Source organism: Phaseolus vulgaris, chromosome 2 (genome assembly GCF_000499845.2).
Source record: "Phaseolus vulgaris cultivar G19833 chromosome 2, P. vulgaris v2.0, whole genome shotgun sequence".
NCBI lineage: Eukaryota > Viridiplantae > Streptophyta > Magnoliopsida > Fabales > Fabaceae > Phaseolus > Phaseolus vulgaris.
In genome coordinates this window covers 2,470,704-2,496,459 of record NC_023758.2, presented here as the reverse complement: position 1 = coordinate 2,496,459, position 25,756 = coordinate 2,470,704, and the positions used below count along the sequence as shown (strand labels likewise).

Sequence of the window (25,756 nt, the reverse complement as noted above, 5' to 3'; positions counted from 1 at the left end):
ACTCTCCATGAACAAACAATGTTTACACAAGGAGAGTTATGAAACATCTATTCTTCAAATTAATTTGAATTGAGTCACATTGACTGAGGCTAGGCTGGTTTGAGGACCCATTTGTAGAGCACACTACTCATCTCATATGCGACGAGTGACGATGAGTCTGAAGCCAAATTGATATGATTTTTCTGGTGGTGTTATTATTACAGTACGACCAGGCTTGTTACAGCTGTAAACAATTCCACAACCTAACAAACAAACAGTACTCACCCAAACCCCAATACCCCCACCTGCTCACTCTGACTCGTTTTTGTTGGGTCCAGCATGCCCTGTGTTTTCTATGCCATTTTGTACACTCCTTACGTGATTCTTCACCTACACCACGCACAAAATGGGATATTTCATTGGCTCAACCAAGATTTCTTCTTCAATTCTCCATTCTCTTCAACATTCATCCCTCTAGTGTCTATTTATTGTCCACGTCCCAGTCTCACCCTCCATCAAATTATTGTTATCTTTACTTAATTATATATACATAGTGGTATTAAATATAATAGCCTCAACTTTCTTTCAGCTTGCAGGAATTGGGTCCATATGAAAAAGTCCAAAACCAGGAAAGAACACATTACATGCATAATTATATTTCTTTGTCCCATCTCTTTGGAATTTAACCATATAACAAATGCCTGAGGATCGGATAAGGATAAGGTTACTCGTCAACCCATTCAATCATAACTTGTTTAACCCTTTCATCCCAAATAGATCTATTTCGTCGTTTCTTTCATTTCACTATCCTTCTCAAATTCATTCATAATCTCACCTCATTCCTGCTTTCTGTTTCTTATGCTGTCCACTACCACCTTCTACTTTTGTCGCAACACACCCCATCTTTATCTTCATTGCATAATAATACACACAATCACATTACTTTCATTAAATGAAAATATATTACGTCCCGTATAAATTAATTCCTCATGGCAGTTAGTATATGTCTCAGTCTTCACACCAATGTTACTGTTCTTCAATAATTTCGTTTCTTAACCAACAATTTGTTGGTTTAAGTTAAAAAGATACCAATTTCTGAAATAAAAAAAACTCTGATTTAAGTTTGTCAAAAAAAAGTTTAATTGAAACTAAATTAATCAAAACAAATTTTCTAGTTGAACTTAATTGAACACATTTTTGACCGTGTGAATAAAAAAATAATAAATAAATAATTTTCATGACCTAAATAACTTGATGTCGTAAGAAGAATGAAAAGGTCTACAAAAATGTATTCTCATGCTGCGACATGCGATTTTGCAGTCAAAACATAAAATGGGACTCTCGTGTTAATAATATGAGGAGACAGAATAAAAGGGAATACGAATGAATATCCATAATGACTTGGTCCAACTCTCCAGAATCCAATAGTTTCCATTGTTCCTAAAACAACTCTACAATGTCCAAAATTTTATATTACTTTTTTTTTTCCTTGTGATAAAGCTGTTTATGTACAAACCAACGAGATCACCGAAGCATATATTCTCTTCAGAAACTATCCAACTCCGGAATGGAACTCAACAACGCCGCAAACCTCCCCTTACCGGCGGAGGCGGTGGCCCTACCTCTCCTATGTACAGTTCCAGCGCCGACAGCGAGTGCGGGAGAAACACGCTTAGGATTAGAGTCATATTCGTTAGATAACAAAATCTGTTTGCGGCGAGAGCCGCATTTGTCGGCGGTTTTCATGAGAGCGGAGCTGGCCTTGACGGCCAATGCGGCCATCTCGTGAGGCTGCAAGCGGTGCTTCAAGCGACTGAGGGGAAGCGCGAAATAGAGCTGACCGGGTTGAAGGACCTGGTCCTCGTCGATGGCCGAAACGACGTCGTCAAAGTCCATTTCGTCGGAGTTGCATATGAAGCACGCGGGGTACTTCTGCAACAAGAAGGACACCTTGACCGGATATGAGAACTCCTGCAACTTTCCGTCTTGAAGAATAAGCTTGGCCGTGGCAACCTGCGTTGAATCGGAGGAGTTGCAGTTTCCCATTGAGGTGACTGAGTGAGCACGGTGGGTGTGACTCGGTGAGAGCGGAATCGGGAATTGGGGTGATTTGTTGTTTGGAGAAAGAGGGAAAAGAAAGAAGAATATATATATAGGAAGCGAAATGGAGTACTTTGCCACGTCGGATCCGGAATTAATTTAATTATGCAATTCTGGAACAGTGGGAATGGCTTTCCAGGCTGTAAGTTGGTGCTGACAGGTTGTAGTACTTGCTCGCATTAGTGTGCCAAACTGACCCTATTCTCCAGATCCTCAATATATTTACCACTCATGCCACTGCCTTTGTTTTGGCTCAGTTTGAATCGAAAGCAAGTTGAATAAAAATGTGAGGGCAACCACATCACGTGAAATCTCGTGGGGGCGGTGTTTTTTTCACCCTCACTTACTCACCAAACCTTCCATAATCTTCCCCCTTTTCAGCTTAATCCTGGGACGCCAAAAATTAATGTAACAAAGACAGGATGCTAAAGTTTGCCATATTCAGAAATGCCATATGCTAAATGTTGCTCCCATTCACACGCCTCCAACCAAAATTAATCACTCAAATTTTTCATTAGTGAAGAATCACATCATTACTTCATCGTAAATAAACTGTATAGAAGGGGACTCAGATGTGTGTGATGCATCGCACGTCATTGCTTTCTGACAGGAGGATAATCCTAAATAAACTATGCATCGTGTTTTTCTTATTTTATTTCTTTTGTCGTTTGCTATTGTTCCAACACGTGAAAATAAATCTCTGCCTCTCTCGCTAGTCGCTGTGTGCATTATGACCACTTTATTTCATAATGACGATGTTGAGAGATTTGGCAGACCGACTTTAGTGTTCTGTTTTTCTTCGGTGTTAAAAAACAAAACAGTTCGTGGTAAGAGGAAAGAGATCCCCGCTTTTTGCGATTTCATGCTGAAAATTAGACACCACTTGGTCCATATTACTACTACTACCTCGTGCCTAATGTTGATTTGAGTGCCATCTTCATTCACCAATACGTAATTTCATGGTCGATGAAGTTGCACAGTATCAAAAGCTGTGTGTAACATATAATTGGAATACCCAAGTGTGTGGAGATTGGCGTGAGAAAAAGACGTGGCAGGTGGAGAAGTGTATGGTGCCTCGCTGCAAGGCAGCTAGGAAGCCACGTGAAGGAAAAAGGCATTGGGAATAGTAAATCAGACAAATAAAACAATAATATCAATGATTGATAATAAAGTGTAACATAAAAAAAAAATTAAAATTGATAAACAACAAAGTAAGATTGCAGAAGCAGAAACACTCCGACAGAATCTGGCGTAAGATGATCTCGGTTGAACCCCCAGGCCCCAACCCCCTGCAGCTTCACCAGGCACCATAACCCATTCCTGCTACTATTTTTGCTCCTTTATCAGGATCCAATATTTTTTATTTTATGTAAAAGTAATTAACCTGTGTTGTTATTATGTTTTATTTTTCATAGTGACAGCAAACATGCTACAGTAGTTAAGAATAACAACTACCTTCATTCATTTACTTGACTATTTCTTGAATGTTATGCTTAATCTAATCAAGAAATTCTTCTCAACGAAGTAAAGGAAAGTACATTGGTGCCTCCTTTTATGTTGGTCTCGGTGGGGATCTAAAGCGAAATGATCTTTTTTCCAATGTATGTGAGTAAATTGGAGGTCCATGATGTTGTTCAAAAGGACTTGTCTTTCTCTTCCTTTACAATATTTGGTTGTTATGTTAATAATTATGCTCTTCACATGACCCACTCTCAAACCATACTATGAAGCTTCTTCACTAATTCCCTTCCCCACTCAATCATGCTCTATATCGTGAAACAAGGTCCACTTCAAATACTTTCCATTTTCTTTTTCAAAATCCTATTCCTTTTACACCTTTTTCAAAACTGTGACCCCATAATAAATTCGTTGATTTATTAGTTTTTTACTTTTTTTTTAATATGTAAGTTCACAATTAGATCGGGTTTTAAATTTGATTTCAATCTTTTCATTAAAAATATTCATTCTTCTAAAAAAGTATTGCGATGGAAGGATTATTATTAAGAAGTAGACTTTAAACCTAACTCAATCCCATAAAATCGACTCATAAGGTTAAGCTTTGCACCCACTTATATACAATGAAATGTTTTAATCTCTTGTCGACGTGAGATTCCAACAGATCCAACAATTATTATCAATTGAAGTTTTATCTTAATTCTCTTATGTTTTTAAATTTTATTATTTTATATTACTCTTAGTTCCTTCTTTATTTTTCTTTTGTGCACCACTCTAACATTGTATTTGGAAGGTGAGAAGAAAAGAAAGAAGAAGAAACAAGTACGTGTTAATTTAATGAATTACTTAACATGGAGTTAACCAATTATGGAAAAACATAACAAATTAAGGGTGCATTGTTGCGTGTGAGTTTTTACATTGATTAAATAAGATTTAATATGTACTTCAACAATTAACATAAATACACGTAGCATGATTAATTATACTTTCAACTAATAAAGCTTTGTAAAAACTCTTTAGAAAACCAACCATAAATATACATGAATAGTAAGTTTCCTTTTTTTTTTTCACTAGACTCGAAGAAAAAATTCTACACCACAGGTCTCGATTTTTTATTTTCTAGATTTCATTCACAGTTCTCTTCCATCCCATCACAACAAACAGAAGTGGAAGAATTTGTTGCGTCTTTTCTCTTTCTTTGCAAGGAATTTCATGCGTTACAACTATACTGTAACTGAGACTGTGATATTATTTTAGGTGAAAAGAGAATCCAATCAATAATTGTGAAAAGGCATTGTGTATTTTTTTTATTCTTGAAAATGACTTGTACTTGCTGATAGTGTCCCAGTCACCATAATCTTAGTTTATATTGAAACTGCTCTGTACATTGATTGAACTCTTCTATTTTAGAGCTTATAACGATATATTGCAATTTCTTATTCTGAGCTTAAACGTGGTTCACAAATTACTAAAAGTACACATTTGAGCAAAATCCATTTCCAGTGTTCCTTTCACCATTTACAAAGTTTGAAGGTTGAATTGGAAGTATTGTGGCACGTTTCCGGCATGAATTAATAATGGTGGGGGAGTGAGAGAAGAATCAATGGCCACACAAAATTTATAAAGGACAAATGCTACCTACCTCAATTATTTAACATTTAATATCATTTAATGAAGTTAACTGACTTTAGAGATTCTTTTAAATGATTTTTTTTTAAATTTTAATTTCTTATTTTTTAAATTAAATAATATTGTATTACGTTAAATTACATTTTCCTATCATTTTTTCAAATGAATATGCTATTTGTTGATGATTTTGAGATGACAACATTGCCTTGGTCCATTTTTATATATTCTCATTGATTTCTTTTTGAATGTAACTAAGTATTTTAACATGAGGTTAGATATACATATTTTAGGTTTAGGGTTATGGTTTATAGGTAAGACGAAAGAATAAGTTTTTATTTTCTTATATGTGTTTACATCATAAAGTATAGGAAATATATACTAGTGTAGAGAGACTCATCCTAAATTTTGCTGCAAATTTTTCATGGAGATCTTCTTCAGCTTCCCTCTTGCTATTATACATGCAATTAGATTCTTATGTTGTTTTTCTAGAACTCCTTAATGATTAATGTAACACATATTTTCCAGTAAGTGTTTTCTCATTTATTTAACGCGTTCATAATTGAATGCTTGATTAAGATTCAACTATAAACTTAGAAAACTGGCGGTTTGATTGGAGAAAATCACTCCTTACGTATGTCCTAAATATAGGAAATCTTAAACTATATGTTTGCCCACAGTTTAAGAAACTGGTGAAATATTTATTTTATATCTCTGTAAATTCCTCAATTAATTAAGAGACACATTTTATTAAATGTCTAGCTTACAGATATTTTTAAGAGTTAAAATATTAAGCAAACAATAATATTTGATAATCTTGAATATAGAATCATGTACCTGAAGGATATGTATTGTGTGTTTCAACAAAAAATCTTTGAAGACATTTTAAAATGGTCCTTAACATAATTTTGTTTTTAGCTTTTGGCGAAATATATTTGATAACAGCACTGAATAATTTGGTTTTGTCTTTTGGTTTGGTTTATTATTTGGCGACGGTGGTCTTAGGAGGGTGTTAGCTAGAGATCCGTGGAAGTACCTTTAGTATGTGATTGGTCATGTGCGAAGGATGCATTGAATGAAGGAATATAAATTATAATGCATGGTTTCGCAGATTTCATATTGGGGCATTTGTACTCATTTTGTACTCTTCAATTGACCATTTTAAAAAGTCTCCTATATTTTGAGAGGTCAAAATTTGTGCACGCCAACGAATCGAATATCCCAAAACATATAAAAAAAGGCATATAAAAATTGTCATAATGTCATGGGACTTAAAAATCTAATACACTGAAACAACAAAGATTAGTATTGTTGTTTATGGTATGCTTTTAAGTCCAAATACAAAACACTCCACATTATCATGCTTAATTTGTGGTTGCCGACACTTGGGTGCTTCCAAATCCAACTAATTTGGTCCTGCTGCATAAATATACTGCAATATTATATACACTTATTATTAGACAGGAGGATTTTTTTTAGGGTTCCTTTTGATTTATAAGTATATGAATGTTGAAGACTTGAAGCTCCCTCCCATGCTACTTTAAATAATCATTGGTTTGGTATGAGTAAAGAGTCCCGATATTTGAACAACGTCACAGAGTTGCTCCACGTACAACCGTGACAAAATTAATGATATTTTATTTGTAATGGTGGGATCTGCGAAAATATTTTGAAAATATTTAACATTTGGGTGGAAGGGTTATAATGTGAAATTAGAGTATAACAAATTGAGACTATGTTTAGTTGTATTGTTTTTCAGTTTGTTTCTTTTTTTTGTTCTTCTTCTTCATATTAGTATCTTCTTTTACTATTTTTTTTATTTTTCAGTGACTTGTTGTTGTCGTTCAGTTCTCTAGTATTGTGCGTATACTCTTCCACCTTCTTCTTAAGCTTTCTTCTCTACCTTCTCTTCTACCGTTCATCACTTGTGCATCTCTTTTCATGGTGGTTGAGTTTAAGGATTAGTGACCAAATGTAATACATTTTCTATTAATTTCTTTATTAAATGAAACATTCATGTTGTGTGATTTGTGTTGTGCGATCCCTGTTATTTGCCATGTGTTGAGTCTTGTATGGGCCAAAGTCAATTTCTTGCACACACACTTAAGACAATCTATTTTAGTATTTCATGTTGTGGTTACTTGGTGGCTCTATATTTGACTGTTATGTTAATGTAGTATTTTATTTCATAGTAGTATGTTAGGATACACAAAGAAGGGCAATTGGATAGAATTAGAATATACAAAGAAGTAGGGAAAAAGTGAGTTAAATCAGGGTTTTAGAGGCCAAATGTGTAGGGCAGTTAAGTAAGCACAAAATTCACTCAACTTAGATGGTGGTAGTATGTGGTGACCCACATTACACCCACATTGCAGGACATATTATACATATTAATTTTGTTGTTATGAAAGTCATCCCAGCCAGATACATGCTTACAAACCAGATCTAACAAACATAATAAACAAAATTCAAGAACTCATAAATCCAGATAGGTGTGTTTGCTCCTTTTATATGTAAAATTTGGTGACCCATCTCTGATCATTTGCTCAACACTAACCGCACTTCTCAATAAACCTGCAACATGCTCTTTAACATTCCTTCATTCTACACAGGTAAAGGAGAAAAACAATATCGTCTTTTTAATAATATGCAATAAGATAGTTTCTCCCTCTTTACCTACCATTCCTCTCACTCCAATTTCGCACCATTATTGAGAGAATATTGAAGTTGCTTTATAGTTTTGTTTTAAACTAACTTGCATTGCCACCACTTTTTCACAACTAAACAGCTATTAACCATCCAAATTGAACTTCTACATTCGGTGTTTCTCTATCTTCATCTTTAACAAGTCTTGTAATCATCATGCACCTCTCAACCTCACATTTTCATAATGTTCCTTCTTATGAAGAATTTTAACCTTATGGTTCCAATGCCAACTATTAACTCGTAATTTCTTCACATCTTAAAAGTTGAGATGAAACACCTTTCTCCCAAAAATGATCGATCTCTTCTTTATTCGTAAATCATTAGATACAGATAGGGGGAGTACTCACTTTCTTTTCCACGGAAATAGCCGGAAACAAACACGGCTTAAAGGAAGTCTCCTAATATCATGATGGCTTATAATTTATATATATGAAAAAAAGTTAACCTTTTTGTTTGTTTTTTTCAACAGAAGATGTCATTGGAATTGGAAGGGAATGATAATTTTGAAAAATTATATTTTTTAAATATCACACAACTTTGATGTGAAAGTTTTAACAAAATAAAATATAATAAAAATAAATTTATAATTAAATAATATAAAAAATAATTAAAATAATAGTATTAAGAGTTGTTTATAAAAGTAGAAAAAATATAAATTATCAATATATCATAATTTATTTTTTTTATGATGTTACTATTCCATCCATCAAACTTGTTGCTGAATTACTGAAGATTGCCAGAGTAGTATATGTCAACCACATCAAAAGATTTACAGAGATGAACAGACTTTAGATGATCCATTAATTGATCCAGCATGGAGTATATACTGGCTGAAGTAAGATGTCTTTTGTCATCCACCATGAATTGATGGCAACAGCCATCAATTTCAATGCAGCTAATCGCTTTACACTTCTGTATCCCACCGTCATCCATTATTTTCCTGATCTTTCTCATGTCATCCCATCTTTGAGACTCCGAATACATGTTTGAGAGAAGCACATAAAGCCCAGAGTCATATCGTCCCAACTCCAGCAACTGCTTCATGATTTGCTTTGCAATCTCCAGATTTCCATAGGTCCTGCAAGCACCAAGCAGAGCACCCCAAACGACAACGTCAGGTTTAACAGGCATCTTTTGTATCAGGGTCATTGCTTCTCCTATGAATCCCCCACGCCCTAAAAGATCAACCATGCATGCATAATGTGCAACATTAGGAGAAATCCCGAATGTAGAACTCATTGTGTCAAAGTAATATCGCCCCATGTCCACAAGACCACTGTGACTACAAGCTGAAAGTAACCCTGTGAAGGTAATCTCATCGGGACACAGCCCACTAGCTTGCATCCTCCTGAAGTTCTCAATTGCCTCTTCTCCAAAACCATGCAAAGCAAGTGCCCCAATAATAACGTTCCATGACACCACATTCTTCTCAGGCATCCCAAAGAAGATGTCCATAGCAGTATCAAGAGCACCACATTTTGCATACATGTCTATTAGGGAGTTACAAAGCGTCACACTCACTGTAATATTATTACCACAGATGTAATTGTGGGCTTGTTTTCCCAATGCCAGATCACCCATGTGACTGCAGCATGAAAGAATATTAACAAGAGTACCATCGTCAGGAATCACACCTGAAATACACATCCTGTAGAAAAGTTGCATAGCTTCCGTGTAAAGCCCTTCCTGAACATGGCACCAAATTATTGAATTCCAAGAAACCACGTTCTTCACTGGCATCTGATTAAACATTTGCACAGCGTTATCAATAAGACCATGATTAGCATAAGCATTCACCATACATGTCCAAGAGACAACGTTTTTATCAAGCATTCGATCAAAAACACGTTTAGCATATTGCAAATTCCCGCACTTGCCATACATATCTATCAGGGCATTGGTCACAATTGAATCAATTTGAACATCAGTAGTAATGATATAAAGATGGACAAATCTTCCCAAATCCAAATTACCATTCTTTGAGGAAACAGAAAGCAAGCTAACAAAGGTGAACACGTCAGGCTGTACTCCCTGATGTTGCATTTCTTCCAGCAACATAACTGCACCATGACAATGGCCAATTTTAGAATACCCCGCTATCATAGAATTCCAGGATACCAGAGTCCTGTCAGAAATATCATCAAACACTTGCCGTGCACTTGGTATTAGACGGCAAGCAACATAGACAGCCAAAATTGAGTTTTGCACACAGGCTTTATACCCCATTCCGAGCTTAATGGCCTGAGCATGAACAATAACAGCTTCCCAGTAGAAGGGTTTGGCAGCACAAGCTTTGAAAACAAAGGGAAAGGTGAATTGGTTTGGCATAAGGCCCGCCCTTACCATTTGGCGGTAGAGCAACAAAGAGTTTATTGAGTCATCGATATTCGAATAGCCCCTTATTAAATGATTGTACATAAATTTATTGGGTTGGGGAATTTGATCGAACAGGAGGTGTGCATAACGGAGATCTCCCTCTTGAACGCAAAGGGAGACTAGCTTGCCTAGGGTGACAACTTGGGCAGCAAGTCCATGGAGAATGAGCTGGGCATGCACAATCTTGAGTTGTCTCAAGGAGGAACTTTGATCCAGGAGATGGTGAAGGGTTTGGTGAGTGGGTGACTTCAACTTGTGCCATATGGTTTTGCTGATTTGTGTTTGTAGAGAGCCAACGCAAAAAAGGCGGGAACCAATGGTCGCGGGTTTCAGTTTCAGAGTGGATAACATGAAATAGAAGTATCAAACCTAGTACTACCCGAGGTTCTTGTGTCAATCCTATGTATTCATTTTTCTGTTTTTAATTCAAAAATATTGTATTGTTCCAGTTTGGTCTCATTTCGTGTGTCAGCTTCGTTTTGAACTTCTAAATTTTAGAAAACGGGTAAATCAAACCCCACATTTCAAAATTAATTAAAAAAAACACATAATTATTTCTCTGGGAAAACACAAGGAGTGGTTCAGATTGCTACACTAAACTGATTAATCATGTAAAATCAAGATTAATAACTCTTAAGTAACTGCAAATGATTGTTTCATCCATTGCAGAATGAAAAATTTACTAATTCTACCTCTCAGGAGTAAATATTGTTTTCGAAACGTAATACCATTTAAAACTAAATAATAAAATGAGAATTAATGATTAATCAAACACAATCACAGTTGAAATAAATTGATTATTGCAATATTTGTTATAACTTTTTCATGTTTGAAGCGTAAAAGGAGCAGGTCTAAATGTTTACTATACATACATAAGTATGTATGAACGAAGTGAATACTAAAATGTTCATACAAGGTGCGTTTTGCCATCAGTTCCCTTAAAAATTCATAGTTAATTACTTGTATTTGTACATTATAAGTGAGTAATATCTCACTCATCATGAATAATTCTCCTGAGAATCAACCGAATCTTACTTTTTATATATTTTACTAAACTATAAAGTAAGAACAATAGAAAGATTTAATATGAAAATAATATAATTCAATAATTTGTTTAATATTTAAATTTTAGGATTATATTCATTTTAATTTCCTCATTAATTAATATGGTGACCAAATTTTTTCGTAATCAATATAAATAATAATGTCAATTTTCTTAAAAAAAATAGCTTTAATATGAACCCAACACAATAATTTTAAAACTCAATAAAATCCTATTCACAAATTTCTTTTTCTTTTTTTTTCTTATTCTTAAAATCATGTAATAGGAGATAATGTTTTATAAAAATAAACAGGTCACATACAAGTTGAGTTGCGATGAAAATATTACTCAAAAAATGAACTTCGGTGAATAGCACCATAGAACCTCTCTCTCTCTTTACCTTTTATCATTCTTCCACTGATTCATGTTTATCAAGCAAATTCAGTTGCTGTATCGCCAAAATGCTTATAAGACTCAATAGTTTAATCGTAACAGTTTAATAACACAATATATAGTATATAAAGTGCGGAAGGTTCAGTCTAAAATCAGGTTTCAGCTTTACTTTTCTCCATTCTTTTCTAAAACAGAGCAGAGGTTGAAATGAGTTTTCTCGTGTCGTGAATCCCCCAATCATTCCAAGTAGGAAAGTAATAACACCTACACAAACAAACAGTAACACGGACACTGATACGACACGGACACACATAGATACGTAAAATCTCTAAAATGTAAGACACGGGAACACGGATATATATTATATAATTATTATATAAATTGACAATAAAGATTTATCTGCATAAGTATGTTTCAAATTATTTTTTGGAACAGAAAGATGTTTTTCATGACTGGTTCACAAGAATTTGTTTCTTATTTTTATAATCATAATAACAATTTATACAGTAAAGTTTGAATTTTGAAAAAATTAATTTTTTTTTTTAAATTGTGTTAAAACCATCCTAGAAATATCATAAATTTAACAAATACTTTTTGAATTTGACACTTCCCAGATACGTGTCCTACCGGTGTCATGCGAGTATCGGCGTTCGATAGGAGTATAAGATAATCGTAGACACCATTTAAGATGAGTTTCCAAACTTCATACATCAAGATCAAGGACACTGATCCAACCTCGGGTTTCATGAGAGACTCTCCAACATATCATTCCGTTTATGTTTGAGAAATAATCGCTTATTTTGCACAGCTTTGTAGAAAACGCGATTGTTTCCTACAACCTAAGCTAGGTTCGAACAAGAAGCACTCAGGGGCAACCAGAAACAGACATTTGTACAAGTGAGTATGAATGGTCGAAAAGGTAAAGAGAGATTTTAATTTTAGACATTATTATAATCGAAGTCGTTATAATATACACACAAGGTAATGCTCTGAGTGCTTCTTAACAAGTTACAAGAAAATAGAATTACAGCATAAAAAACATGTCTATGACTCAAGTTGAGCATACCAGACACCTTGGATCTTCACATCCTTAGGAGCTTTAGCCCCCAAATCAGTATCAGAAGGCTGAACACTCTCGAACACCCCAATAACCTCTCCAGTTTCTGGCTTGGTCTTGGTCACACTCAAGGTGATTTTCCCTTTGGAAGATGAAGCACTTTTGTTGTTCTCCTTCGCAAGTTCCTCCTCATCTCCTCTGCCACCAGCAGGCAGAGCAACAGCATTGTCATAACCGGTTGAGGCACCCCTTCCCTTGGGGTCCAAGAAAGAGGAACCTCGGTAAGAGGGAACAAGGAAGTCCCCACTGAAGCTTTCTGGCTTCCCAGTGGCCACCAACTGTTTGATGGTGAAGAGGAACGGCACACGCTCACCCCCGGGAAGCTGAACCGTCACAGCAGCATAGTCGATCCCGTCTTTCTCCTCGAATTTGACCGTTCCGTCAGGTGTAACCTCGAAGGGACCCTCGATCTCGTCGAGGGTGTAGGTGAGACGGGTCATGAGCTTGGTGTTCTGGAACTCGAGAGGGGCGTTCTTGGCCACACCCTCCGCCTTCACCGTGAAGGAAGTGGGTTCCAGACAGAGCTTCTTGGCGTTGTATTTGCCTGGCTTGAAGGCGAACGATTCCACTCCGCCGTCGATGGTTGGGCACTGGTTAGCAGTTCCAGTTCCCTTCACTTCCAGATATGTCTTGCTCTGGATTTCGTCGAAGGTTAGCCTCTTTGGGACACCTTCTGCACTCGCTCCCTGAATATTCATTCACAAACACTTTTCCTTTATTACTTCTCATACTTCTTTCACTACTTGTATAATTTGGTTTGATTTGTTTGAATAAAAGTGCAGTAATTGAAGGTGGTAAGGGAGAAAGGGGAAGCAAGAAAAACATACAGAAACAAGGAGAGCTGAGGTGGCAAGAGCGAATCCTGCAAGTTTGGTGGCGTCGAGGCATTTCTGAGCCAAGTCTTTGAGATCAGAGTGAAGAGAGCAGGTGAGTTTTGGTGCAGAGGGTTCCAAGCCGAAAGCCTTAGAGATGCATTGAGTGGATTTGAGGTTGCGGGAGTTTAAAGGCACCTTGGTGGGTTGCATGAAGGTAGCTGCAGCTTGTAGTGAGGATGCCATTGATGCTGGTGCTAGGTGTATAGCCACCAAAGTGGTTGTGTTGAGATAGAAAGATTTGTAAGTGGTTTTTGTGAGTGATGGATGGCAGAGAATGGAGAGAAGTATTTGGTGGCTGTGGTGCGAGTAAGATTTCCGATAGGGTAAGACCAACTCTAATTGGATCACTCAAGCTAATGTCAATGCTTTCCTTGTTGCCACGTTCCAACCTTCTCAATTTTTTTTTATTATTATTTATACAATAAATTTTCTTTAATCTTTTTATTATTATTTATATAATAAATTTTCTTTACTCATTATATTAATTGTTGTTGCAAGGTCGGATTCCTTTCATAATGATTCTTGTAGTTTTCGTCTTCTCGTCCTCACAACTCTTGTATTCGACGTCTCTCCGTCTTGCAAGTCCTTCTCCAAGAATGGTGGGATAGGTACTTGCGAAGGCACTCCGACGCTCAAGTTAGTCCAAGTACAATATGCCGATGAGTTAAGAGTGAAAAATTACCGCTGGGTCTCTAGTATTTATAACTTTGGGATCGGTCTCAACTGTTATTTGTCTGCTCGTGGATTTCAGACGAGAACCCAATTGTACGTTAATCATAGTTTATACATAAACTAGTTTAATTACAGTTAATTATGTGTTTATTGTTTGTTCTTAAGTTTATGCAGCCTCTCGTTAATCCCGTAGTACATTAATTTTTATCAAAATCCATTTTTCTTCACTGATAAAAATATATCGTTCTTTAAGAACAAATTTTTATTTTACAAACTTTTTATTTTTAATTTATTTTGTTTGGTTCCTCAAATGGTGTTAAGGGTATACAGATAGATAAGTTCTTAAAGTTCAACATGAAGTGTACTCCAAAAACCTAATTTGGATAAACACGTTTTTTCTAAACCGTGATAGAGAGGTGCGTTGAGGCACAGGACTAACTCGGCCTATATATGTGTAAAAATGATTAGTAAACAGTAAATATTATTTAACACTTCTAAATATTATTTTTAGAATGAAATATAAGAGAGTAACTATTATTATAACTAATATATGGAATCAAACACGAATCTCTTTCTCTCACTCAGAAACAGATATATCGTTAAGGTTTTTGCACATATATTGCGAAATCACTAATTACTTTTTATAAAATAGTTATTAAGTTTCATATTTTGTCTTTGTTATTTATAATGTAAATAAATACATAGTTGTTTCCACTCTTATGATGTCTCTCTAAAATAATTAAAGATTAGGTAAAAGGTAAATATATAATAAAGATTAGCTTGTCGCAACGGGTATTATTAGGTCCTTTCAATTTTGATAGAAAAATTATTTTGATTGGTTATACTTACTATAGTTAAAACTTGATTTTTAAATTGGATATACAAATGGGATTGAATATTTATGTATTAGTCCGTTTATCTTTTCATATTCGCCTCAATACTTATATTTCTTTCCGTTCTAAATTATTAAAAATCCTTTTAATTTTTTTTTATTCTTAATTTATTTTCAAGTCATATATTTGATTATTTCCCCTCTTTTCTTTAACTATTTGATTTTTATCTAATTATTATTTATACTTATTTAATATTTATAAAAATAAAAGAAATTCTTAATATTTCACATTAGATAACAAAATATGGGTATCCTTTTGATATTGAATACTTCATGATACCATTTTTTTTGTGATTTTTACTTTTTATTAATTAATATTTAAAACTCTAAAGGGATGCTTCCGAGTATACTTATTCTCCGATGGAAAAGGGGATAAGACAAAAAAATCATACTCATTGGGTATGAGGATGGAGATTAAACTTTTACTTTGAAGAATGAAGATGACATAGTCAAACTAGCACTCACCCTGCCTCTTTATCATTCATATTTCATAGAAAGTTTTAAAGTATGAAATCCTTCGATTTAGGAGTTTCATGAACTCTTTCTTTCCTCACCCTTGAACTAACAGCCACACAAGCATTTCCTCAAGCTTGACATACCTCATTTTGAGGGCTTTGAACTTATCTCGGTCGACAATCCATGCATGACAATCTATTGAAGCACTCCTACTAAACACCTTTAGTCTCAAATGATGCCCTAATTCAACTTATGGTCATTATACTGCAGAACATCGAAAAATATTTGACATACCGATCATTCAGCTCAACAAAACTAAGTTAGATCCACTAAGAAATGACTCTGCTTCCTAGCACGACGAAACGAATCCATAACAAAGATTCATTATTCATAACCACTAATGTGTAGTATTTATAATTGATAAAATTACTTAATTGTTGCTTAATGTTAGAAATTTACCCTAATATGATGCGAAAATGGTCAAGATTAAGCTTATGGTGCAGTATTAAAGTCGCTCACGCTAAAATGGCTCGCCCCAGCTAAAACAACACCGAAAGATCTAACATAAGCTAGATTGGCTCGCTTGAGCTAGATTTCATTAAATCAATTTTGGAATAGAGTTAAAAGAAAAAAAAAGTTGTACAGAAGTAAGAGATTAGAGAGATTACTGGGAGAAAATAAGAAAACTCGTTCTTAGGAGAAGAATTTGCTCAAATTAGTCCTTATTATGCAATCCAGACCAAGAATAGAGATCATGATTGGCTAAATGCTTTCAAACTTGAGATTGAATGTAATGTACTCAGATCAAATGTATTGTTGGTGATATATATATATATATATGTATATATATAATATTATCTTTTCTACTTATTTTTTGTATTTTCGTTTCATGTTGTTGGATTATATTTGATCAATGGAAGCTTAAATTTAACTGGAAAATACTTTTATGGATCCGAAATAGACAAAAAATATTTGATAACTTGTAATGCTATAAATAAATTTCAGGTTATTATATGCATCAAAATTATGTTCATAAAGTTGATGAGTTGATAGATATTTGAGAAATTATCTTATGAATTTCAACATCAAGGTGAATGACTTCAAATTACAACATCAAGTTTCTACATTTATTTTCTATACTTAATGAATTTTATATCAGAACATGTTAATTAAAATTGTTCCCTATGAATTCGACATCTATATTTTAAATAGTTCTATGTTATAGTTGATTTGATATATTTGTCGGGAAAAATGATTATAACCAAAACAACTAATCTCTTCCTAAGTAATGGTAAAAGAGCATTACACCTTCATGGGTATGGAATAATCCATCTAAGAGAGAACAACTCAAGAAAAAATTATAAATAAGCAAGAGCCTTGGTATAAGTATAAGGTAATAATTCTTCAACCACAATTGTAACCTAGACATATTCACCATTAACTTAAACATTGGATTATTTTTTGTAGGTTCCACCTTCATTTGACCCAGAAAGTGAGAAATCAAATATTCCAAAAAATGAAGATCTTGAGAGAGGAAATTCAACTTTATAAGAAGAATGTTACTATTTAATTTATTATTGAGACAATATCTTAATTAAAGTGATCCCAAGTATGAATATATGACAATGGATTTGATTAGTGTTTATAAAATATATTATTTTATTATGTTTCTTACTTTATTCTGTTATTCTATGACTATATATTAACCATTGTATTCACGTTGAATAATAATAAAAATACTTTATTCTCTCTCATGCGCTTTTGTTCGTCATGCGTTCTTTTGTTAAAATGGTAATCACAGTTTAGCTTCTTCCCATGTCTTCAAGACCATCTCTTACTAACTCAACAACATTGTTAATCTAGACTTTCTCAAAAAGTACAAGACAATCTTCTTGTGGCTTAGTTTTTGCATCTAAATATGTTCTACCACACAAATTTGGATCAAGTTGCAAGTGCACTTTGTTAGCAACACCTAAGAAGAACATGATCATGCATACTTATCTTAAGATATCAAGATGATTGTGTACTCCGTTTATGCAATTTGTGCTCCTATATCTTCCTCACATAGCATAGGATGTAAATGGTTATTCAAATTGATATAATTCTGAAATCTTTAAAATGTTTTCATCACATTTTCAAGCAACCAAAGATTTTCATCACATTCATAAAATGTTTAGTTCCGTTATCAAACCCATATTATTTTAATTCTTGTCCTTAGTACAAATTGGAACATTCATCAAATCAAATAGATGTGGTTAACACCTTTTACAATGATGAGCTATTTTTTTATAGACTCATTTCTAAACTTAATGCATTTTCTTCGTGCATTTTCTTCTTTAAAAGACAGTAGTCACTTATGCTAAATTTTGTGATGGAAGAGATTCCAATACCAATTTTATCAAAGTCCACCAAAATGCTACATTTAAGACAATCACTACTGTCATAGAGGAATCAAAGAAACATTTTACATTTTTCCATGTCATCTAGTGTGAGATAGCTCTTCTTTTCCATTTCTAGTTAAAGTAGCATAGTTTAAATCTTTTTGTAAATGTGATGAAACATGCAAAGTGATACTTAAAAGACTAAACCTAAGTTTAATTAGAATAACCATTTCTATGTAAACTTAGGTCTGACCCAATTAGCTAGACCTATTGAATTCTAGACCAACCACACAGAATACTTCTAGAATTTACCACTATTTAGACTTCACCCATGTTCCATGGGAGTTGGGTGTTGTTTAACATTTCATTTGTATTTGGCTCTTCAAATTTCAACCCTATAATCCTATCATTTTGTAAGATTAAATTAAGCAGTGCTATACTACCAAACTTGAGCCATACTTTACTCCTTATCTAAGTAAAATATGACTAAAATTTGACAACATAACATTACTCAATTTAATCCTACAAAATGAGAGTCAAAGCAGGTAAATTCTAAAATATTCCGTGTAGTTATCTAAAATTTACACTCATTAATCAATAGTAAATGATTGTTTCTAATTAAACTTAATGTATCCAATACAAGTTTAAATAATATGCGTGATAATCTTGGATTGTTCGAGACAAAAGTATATTATAAGCTTCGGGTTATTTGAGCCAAAGAACATTGGCCTAATTTCAAAATAGTATTTTTTACCTTAACCCTACAACTTATTAATATTAGTACCAAAAATTAACATTACTGACTGACATTTTCAGTAATTTCATGACTCTTTAAAATAAGTTATACATTCATCAGGTGCCATTTTTGTTAATATGATATTATTTATTCTAACTTCGATCTCATTCCCATCCTTCTATATTCAACAGCTGCAGAACATGCTAGATCATTACAATTCCAAATCAACTTCACTCAGTCAATGAGTTAGCTTAAGTGCATATTTAGATGAACATTAAAATCACGGAAAAATAAAAAATTACTTCTTCATTTTGGTTTGAATGTAGAATTTAATCAATTAGACAAAATTTGAATTAAGCCAAAGGAGTATTCAATATTATAGTCTCATAAAGAATATATATAATTATAGTTTAATATAGCAAATATAAAATCAACAATGTACATCATGCAATTACAACACAGAGAAAGACAGTAGCTCAAAAGTGCTTGAAATGCAATCATAGACAAACTCAACAGAAATAAAATTTCATTCTCATCACAGCTACTTAATCGTCTTTCTCTAACTTCTTCGTGCAAACTGAAGTCAGAAAACAAACAAAATAAACTACGAATGAAAACACGATAGGCATTCAGAATGAGTAGGAGGATTGTATTCATCATATGAATTATCATATGAAAATAATCGTTAGATCATCACCATGCCAATATTTTAAAAACCCTAATTTTTTTCTGAAATCGTTTTTTGAACAACAGGAATGCATAAAATTAAACACCCCAAACCCTGAAAACGAAGGATGGAACGAAGAGTGGAAACCTCTCAGACAAATGCCTCGATTGTCGTCAGAATTTTTTGAATGGAAAATAGATCGGACTCGTCATCATTTTCATCATCACAGAGAAAACCACATATCACATCCTGTTCCTTTACCAAAATCTAACCCTCAAACAACAATAATGAAATCGAATTCGAATACACTAAAAAATCACAAAAAGCAACACGAAGAAAAAAAAACATCTCACAAATATAAGCACAAATGCAGAGGCTGGACTTGGTAGAAAGAAACGGTGGTCATGATTCCTTTTAGACGCTGAATATGCTTCGACTTTATAGGCCAGCAGGTTCCGTTTTTAGGAATTAGGGTTTCGTGTTAACGTTAGAGTTTAATGGGCTTTGAACGGGACTTATTGGGCCTAGCGGTACACATGGACAGTGTAAAGGAAATGTTCGGCATAATTGCAGACGGCAAGATAATTTATCAGTGCAAATATCTTGGAAAAGCAATTTATCAGACCAAAATTTACGGTCAAAAATTGCACCAAAAACGTGTAAAGTAGAGAAATTTTATTGATTAACAGATTTTTTAATATTTTTATTCATAAGTATTAGTTTTTAATTGAAAAAATCTATTTTTTTTATAACTAATTTCTATTGTTTTATTTTAAAAATATTCTAAAAACACAATTGATAAGTAGTTGCTTTAACAATGAAAATATATCAGGTTGCATATGTTTTTCTACACGTCATATAACTAGTTAAAAACGAGTCGGTACAAAATTATCAAATTTGATTTTTGGGCCAACACATGTTTGATTTTTGGTCCAACCTATGTTTGATTTGTGAAAAATAGGTTAAAGTGGGTTTTGTGTATTATATTGTTTGTTTTATATAATTACGAGTTTGACAAACTGTGGTCCGCTGATGTAAATTTAAAAAAATATAAACAAAGTTAATGGCAGTTATTTTACTATCTCAAAATATAAGAATTTAAGTAAAATATTATAGTTGAAAGGATAAATTAAAAAATTTACTATTTAATGTAAGTAAATAAGGAAATAAATTATAAAAATATAAATTTATATTTAAACAGCGATAATGAATAGTTTATATCTATACCTGTGTATAAAAGAGATTCCTGACATGTCTGTGTATCCGTATTTTTTATTTTTCTTTCTTTATTTTTTTATACTTCAAAAACAATTTCTCTCCATAACATTAAAATAAAAAGTTAAAGAGTATATAGGTTAAAGAGTAGGTTAATAAAATAGTGGGGAGCGATAATTAAAATAAAATGTGTTACATGTGGCATTCAAAACTTTAAATTCAAAAAATTCAAAATCGTCTCTTAAGATAGAAAATAATTAAATAGAATTTGAGTTTCATATTTTTTTATAATTTTTAATATTTTATTAATTATGAGTAAAAAAAAAATATATATATATATATATATATTCAGAACTCAGCCGAAAAAATAATTAAATACAATTTGAAGAGTGAATACAATAGAAAATGCATGCACAAACCTCTTCATTTAGTTGAGAATGAAAAAAATCATCTAGTCTCTCCTCATCCTTTTCCACCCTCAAAACCTAGAAACAAACATAAAAAAATATTCACTCCTAGAAACAAACACAAAAAAATATTCACTCCTTCCTCCGTCATGAAAACAAACACGCCCTAAAAAGTATACATTTTACATTATAATAATATTATAATATTTAAAATTAAATATAATTAAAATATTATTTTATTAATTTGTGAAATGTATATTTTCTATTGGAACCCTGATATACAGTAAAAAAATATTAACAAACAAATAAATTAATATTTTATTATTTTTATTTTATTTTTTAATTAAAAATATTATAGTATTATTATAATAGGTTGTTAAAGAGTGTTCTTTGTATAATGTTAAAGAAACTTGTCTCTTTATATTGTTTGTTTGTGATCCACCCAATATTTTATTGTAGACTTTGCACACACACTCAACAATTGCAATGAATCATATCATCAATAAGAACACAGTGTGGGCAAAATGACACGAAACCATTCCACATCAGCGCCTGTGGGACCCATTATCACGCATTTCAAAATCCAATGATATTCTCACGTGTCATCAGGAGGTTCTATACTAGGGTGCTACTCTACATATTATTCACGATGCGGACGCCGGTGGGGCCTACCCTCGCGCTTGTCAACAACCATTGGTGGCTCATGCGAATTACAAACCTGCGGTTTGAACTTGCAACCGAACTTCCTTCCCAGAGCCATCCACGCCCCGCCACCTTGTGGGCCCGTCCTGTCCATCTTCTCAATCACCCGTTTCATCGAAGAACACTCTCGTTCTAGCTGATGCACCCGCGACCTCATGCTATCCATGTCCAAGCGAAGCACCTGATTCTCCCTCACCGTCATCTGCCACGTGTTGATATCGCCGCGATCGTGCGTGCATCCTTCCCCTGCTCCCCTGCCGTGTGCATCCGCCGACGCCACAGAATGCCTCGCCGGCTCCTCCGCTGCCATCAGCGTTCCGGCGATGGCGTGTCGCAGTTCAACTTGCTCGAAGAAGAGCACGCGAACCACCGCTCGCAGCGGGAGCCTTTCATTCTGCGCGGCGTGCGTGCACGCCTCCAGTGTAAGTTTCTGACAGTCCAACACTTCACAAATCTTCTCCCTATCCGATTTCGAAACCCATGGATGCGCCTGCAATTAGCGATCCGAAATTATCATTTTCAATAACTAAATTGTGCTTCTTATGGAAGCTCGTAATATCGGAATAGTTTGTAGGTACCTTGAGGTAGACATCTACGGCACGATAGACACCGTCGTGGAACAGTCTCGCTTGATCAGGAACTGATATAACGAGATCGTAGAATTTCTTAGGCTTGAGATTCGCATCGGAAGCGATCTCTGAAAGATAACAGTCGATGAGTTTTCCGACGAGCATAAGCGCCGGCGACGTCGGTACGCGGCCGTCGATTGCAGCCACGTTTCGTTCTTCTTCCAAAAAGTAACCTAAAATCCTCGCTACGCAATCGATATCATACAATGTTTCGTTTAGGTATGAATAGCTAGGTATGAGAAGGTCATCGAGAGTAACTTCATCGAGCTGCGATCCTATCTTCTTCTCCAACACGTCTCTGCATGCTTCGGAAGCGCTCAGCATAGTAGCGGTTCGCAACAGTCCGAAGAGAAACCTCACCTGCGTGGAGTGCTTGGGTGAGAGGTTCGAGATCACAATCTCAAGTAACTCTTTCTGTTCTGCTTCTGAAGAAGATGATGTCAAGGCCTTCCGATTGGACCTTGACAAACCTGGAATGTGTTTCTTAGCGTATTGCATTAGGCAGGTTTCGATCATCTCTGGCTTCAACTCTGATCCTTTCATGGCGATAATTAATTGCTTGAACATAGGTAAACCTAGAAGCGTGAACTCCTCAAACCAAGAGTCCTCTTCACTACCGATTACGCCTTTTCTTCCGCTTCTTCCCCGCAGCGTGTAAGCGGAATCGCTCACCGGCCACCTAAACAGTGCTTGAGCGGAGACGATGGAATTGATGCACCTCCGCGGGATGCCTAAAGTCTCCGCGAGAGGCATTAAGCGCTGGCTGGATTTCAAAGCTATGATAGAGTCCTTGACGCTGTTGAGCACTGACTGAGAGAGAAAGGTCTCTGTCTTGGAGATGAGGTTTTCTTCGGAGTGTCCTTCCGTCATCTCTAGAAACTCCCCGGCGCAGCGGAGAGGAACCACATTGGAAGAAGTTAAGTCAATTTTTGTGCCGAAACAGAATTTCGCGGCTAATTCAAAGGTCTCGGAGCCGCCGGGAAAATCTGCGAGCACCAAATGAGAGTGTTTCCTCCCCTCTTCTGCTTCTGTTGTGGTAGCAGAGGAATGATTTTCTTCTTGGTGGGTTATTAGCCGGTGAAGCTTTCGACTCTTTGACATCACAGGGGACTAAATTGAAACATGTCACGACACAGGACAAATTTTAGAGAAACCAAGTACAGCAGAGTATTGTTGGGTGTGCATGCATAAGATATATTGGTTTTAGTGTGCTATTGGAAGCTCACCTTTTGAAGATGGAAGTTCATATTTTCAACTTCAACCACAAGGTCACTTGGCAATTCCGTTGTGCAAAACCTGCATAAAGGAATTGTTGTGAATATGGTCATTTTTGGATTAAGAAAAGCTTGGTTGGTTCAAAGGTGGCTGGGGAGAGAAGCTATTAATCTAACCATGCTTGCCCTCTGGAATTCAGCTGTTCCCCTGTTGCCATTTTCCTCAGAAAAATACCAGGATTCGTAGTAATACAAACAGATTTCAGTTGAACTGAATTCTTAAGATACTGAAAACTAAGCATATATCAGAGATTGTACATAAATAAAAGTCAGTAGGGGATGTGGGACTGAGATTTTATTATCACCCTGAATTATAGACGAATTGTAGAAAGTAGACTTGACTAGCACAACCAATTGCAAAATATAGAAGATGAAAATGAAGAAAAAAATTGTCTTTTTTGTGGTTTCTTTAGAGGTTTTGAGTGGAAAAGAAGACATGAAAGTTTAATACAAGAAGGAAAAAAGGAAGAAAGCAGTGGGTGAAACAGTATGGAATCTAGAAACTCAAAACGGACAAATAGACCTAGACCAAATTCCTAAAAAGGAGATCCATAGGATCCCTTTCCTTCCTTTATCAGAACTTCCTTTTCTTTCTTCTTCTCTGACTTTGAGCAGAATCTCACTATCACCCACTGTTTCTCTCACTCATGAATTAAGATGGCAAATAGACTCAACAAAACGGAGGTGCCATTGATTAGTTTTCCTTTTGGAAAGACAACATTCACTCATTACCCATATAGCATTGCTTGCCAACCAGGTTATTACTTTTGCGCAAATGATGGATTTTAGTTTAGGAATAACAATTCTCTTTTCTCCTTGCTTTGGTTGGTTAATTGATTCATCTTATCATTATTTTACACAACCTGTCAAATAAATGTCTAAAAGGCCCAGGGAGACCTCTAAACCCTACTAACCTTACATTTTATCATCTGTAATTAACCAATGCAATATTAATTGCAAATTTCTTTAGTTTCTGTAAAAATATTACTTAGTTCAGGATTCAACATTTAATGGTTATTTTTCAAACTTTATTATTAAACAAAATCAGTTAATGTTTGAAATAAAATAAAAAAGTGAATTAAAACAATAAAAAAGATTTCAAATTAGGATAATTTCTATATTCTTTATTGTTAGATTGTATTAATTAGTATTTTTCATTTAACTTAAATTTAATTAATGACAAATACTCTTACAAAGACTAAAAACAACAGGAATTATTAACAGTACCTTTTCTTTTGAGAATGTCCATAAATTCATCAAGCCTTCTTCTATATTTACTCTGCCAGAAAAGAAGTTAGCATTCCTCTTGTAGGATACAGCATTCAAAGCAGTCCTTCAAGATGATTGAAGAATTTAAATGGATGAAAACTGATATATTGATAGCTTGAATCAATCTATCATCCTATTTCTTTACCTAGAATTTTAGTTTTTATATTAAATAATAAAAATATCCTTTTAATAAAAATACCCTTTTTTTGATTCTATGATGTATCATGTTGTGAATATATCATTTTCGTGAAACGCACAAATATAGAAAAAATGCCGGAAAGGAAGGGTTTCAATAAGAGTTATTAGCCAAGTCAAATAAATCCAAAGTATCTTACTTTTTCAATTGCCTTGGAATGGATCAGGTTACCTTACTTGTTTATGGGCGTAGAAGTTTCTTTTATCAATTACTGTTTGGTGTGACTCTCTATCAGATGATTTGCACAAGAGATCGAGTTAAATTGTCAATAATCTAACCTATTTGCACTGCTATGTTTTTTCACACAATTCTATACAATTATTTTGTTTTTATAAATTTAAAAATAAATATATATAATAAAAAACAAATTTATAATTAAATGATATGAAAAAGTATTAAAATAATAGTATTAAAAGTTATAATGTGATTATATAAAAAATTGTGATCGTTAATATATCATTACCTATCACTAAATCTTACTACTAGTTATCTTAACTAGATTAAATAAAAGATTATAGTTCTTGAGTATTATTTTTATTTTTGTTCATTTATTCTTTTAAGTTTTAATCATTAGATTTGTTATTTACCCCG

The 25,756-nt window shown here is 34.2% G+C and overlaps 4 protein-coding genes, 1 long non-coding RNA gene and 2 other non-coding genes across 7 annotated transcripts; 1 reads left to right on the top strand and 6 right to left on the bottom strand.

Annotated features, from left to right (window-relative positions):
* Nucleotides 1–1,347: 1,347 nt before the first annotated feature.
* Nucleotides 1,348–2,117, bottom strand: LOC137810167 (uncharacterized). Its single transcript, XM_068611312.1, has one exon. The coding sequence runs from the start codon at nt 2,023–2,025 to the stop codon at nt 1,525–1,527; it is 501 nt and encodes a 166-aa protein (XP_068467413.1). The 5' UTR covers nt 2,026–2,117; the 3' UTR covers nt 1,348–1,524.
* A 6,432-nt stretch (nt 2,118–8,549) lies between these two features.
* Nucleotides 8,550–10,723, bottom strand: LOC137810165 (pentatricopeptide repeat-containing protein At2g22410, mitochondrial-like). The gene has a single exon (XM_068611311.1). It carries the CDS (start codon nt 10,591–10,593, stop codon nt 8,590–8,592), a length of 2,004 nt encoding a protein of 667 aa, XP_068467412.1. The 5' UTR covers nt 10,594–10,723; the 3' UTR covers nt 8,550–8,589.
* Nucleotides 10,724–12,597: 1,874 nt separating this feature from the next.
* On the bottom strand, nt 12,598–14,045 carry LOC137810163 (oxygen-evolving enhancer protein 1, chloroplastic). The gene is made up of 2 exons (XM_068611310.1): nt 13,622–14,045; nt 12,598–13,480 (listed from the first exon to the last, which is right to left on the bottom strand). Exons 1-2 carry the CDS (start codon nt 13,850–13,852, stop codon nt 12,722–12,724), a joined length of 990 nt encoding a protein of 329 aa, XP_068467411.1. The 5' UTR covers nt 13,853–14,045; the 3' UTR covers nt 12,598–12,721.
* Nucleotides 13,894–14,475, top strand: LOC137810164 (uncharacterized). Its single transcript, XR_011080848.1, has 2 exons — nt 13,894–13,992; nt 14,168–14,475. It is a non-coding gene; the product is annotated as an uncharacterized lncRNA (long non-coding RNA).
* Nucleotides 14,476–19,435: 4,960 nt separating this feature from the next.
* Nucleotides 19,436–19,511, bottom strand: LOC137813092 (small nucleolar RNA Z105). Its single transcript, XR_011081333.1, has one exon. It is a non-coding gene; the product is annotated as a small nucleolar RNA Z105 (small nucleolar RNA).
* Nucleotides 19,512–19,618: 107 nt separating this feature from the next.
* LOC137813149 (small nucleolar RNA SNOR75) lies at nt 19,619–19,705 on the bottom strand. The gene has a single exon (XR_011081383.1). It is a non-coding gene; the product is annotated as a small nucleolar RNA SNOR75 (small nucleolar RNA).
* Nucleotides 19,706–21,576: 1,871 nt separating this feature from the next.
* Nucleotides 21,577–24,408, bottom strand: LOC137810157 (BTB/POZ domain-containing protein At5g66560-like). Its single transcript, XM_068611304.1, has 4 exons — nt 23,818–24,408; nt 23,653–23,722; nt 22,376–23,536; nt 21,577–22,287 (listed from the first exon to the last, which is right to left on the bottom strand). Exons 1-4 carry the CDS (start codon nt 23,940–23,942, stop codon nt 21,736–21,738), a joined length of 1,908 nt encoding a protein of 635 aa, XP_068467405.1. The 5' UTR covers nt 23,943–24,408; the 3' UTR covers nt 21,577–21,735.
* Between the last annotated feature and the right edge of the window lie 1,348 nt (nt 24,409–25,756).

What these genes read in the sequence shown, in the direction of transcription:
- LOC137810167 (XM_068611312.1), bottom strand. Translation starts at nt 2,025, where the DNA reads ATGGGAAACTGCAACTCCTCCGATTCAACGCAGGTTGCCACGGCCAAG.
- LOC137810165 (XM_068611311.1), bottom strand. Translation starts at nt 10,593, where the DNA reads ATGTTATCCACTCTGAAACTGAAACCCGCGACCATTGGTTCCCGCCTT.
- LOC137810163 (XM_068611310.1), bottom strand. Translation starts at nt 13,852, where the DNA reads ATGGCATCCTCACTACAAGCTGCAGCTACCTTCATGCAACCCACCAAG. An exon ending in CCTCAGCTCTCCTTGTTTCT is followed by an intron (nt 13,481 to 13,621) that starts GTATGTTTTTCT and finishes ATGAATATTCAG; the next exon opens with GGAGCGAGTGCAGAAGGTGT.
- LOC137810157 (XM_068611304.1), bottom strand. Translation starts at nt 23,942, where the DNA reads ATGCTTAGTTTTCAGTATCTTAAGAATTCAGTTCAACTGAAATCTGTT. An exon ending in TGAACTTCCATCTTCAAAAG is followed by an intron (nt 23,537 to 23,652) that starts GTGAGCTTCCAA and finishes GTTTCAATTTAG; the next exon opens with TCCCCTGTGATGTCAAAGAG. An exon ending in CCGTAGATGTCTACCTCAAG is followed by an intron (nt 22,288 to 22,375) that starts GTACCTACAAAC and finishes CGCTAATTGCAG; the next exon opens with GCGCATCCATGGGTTTCGAA.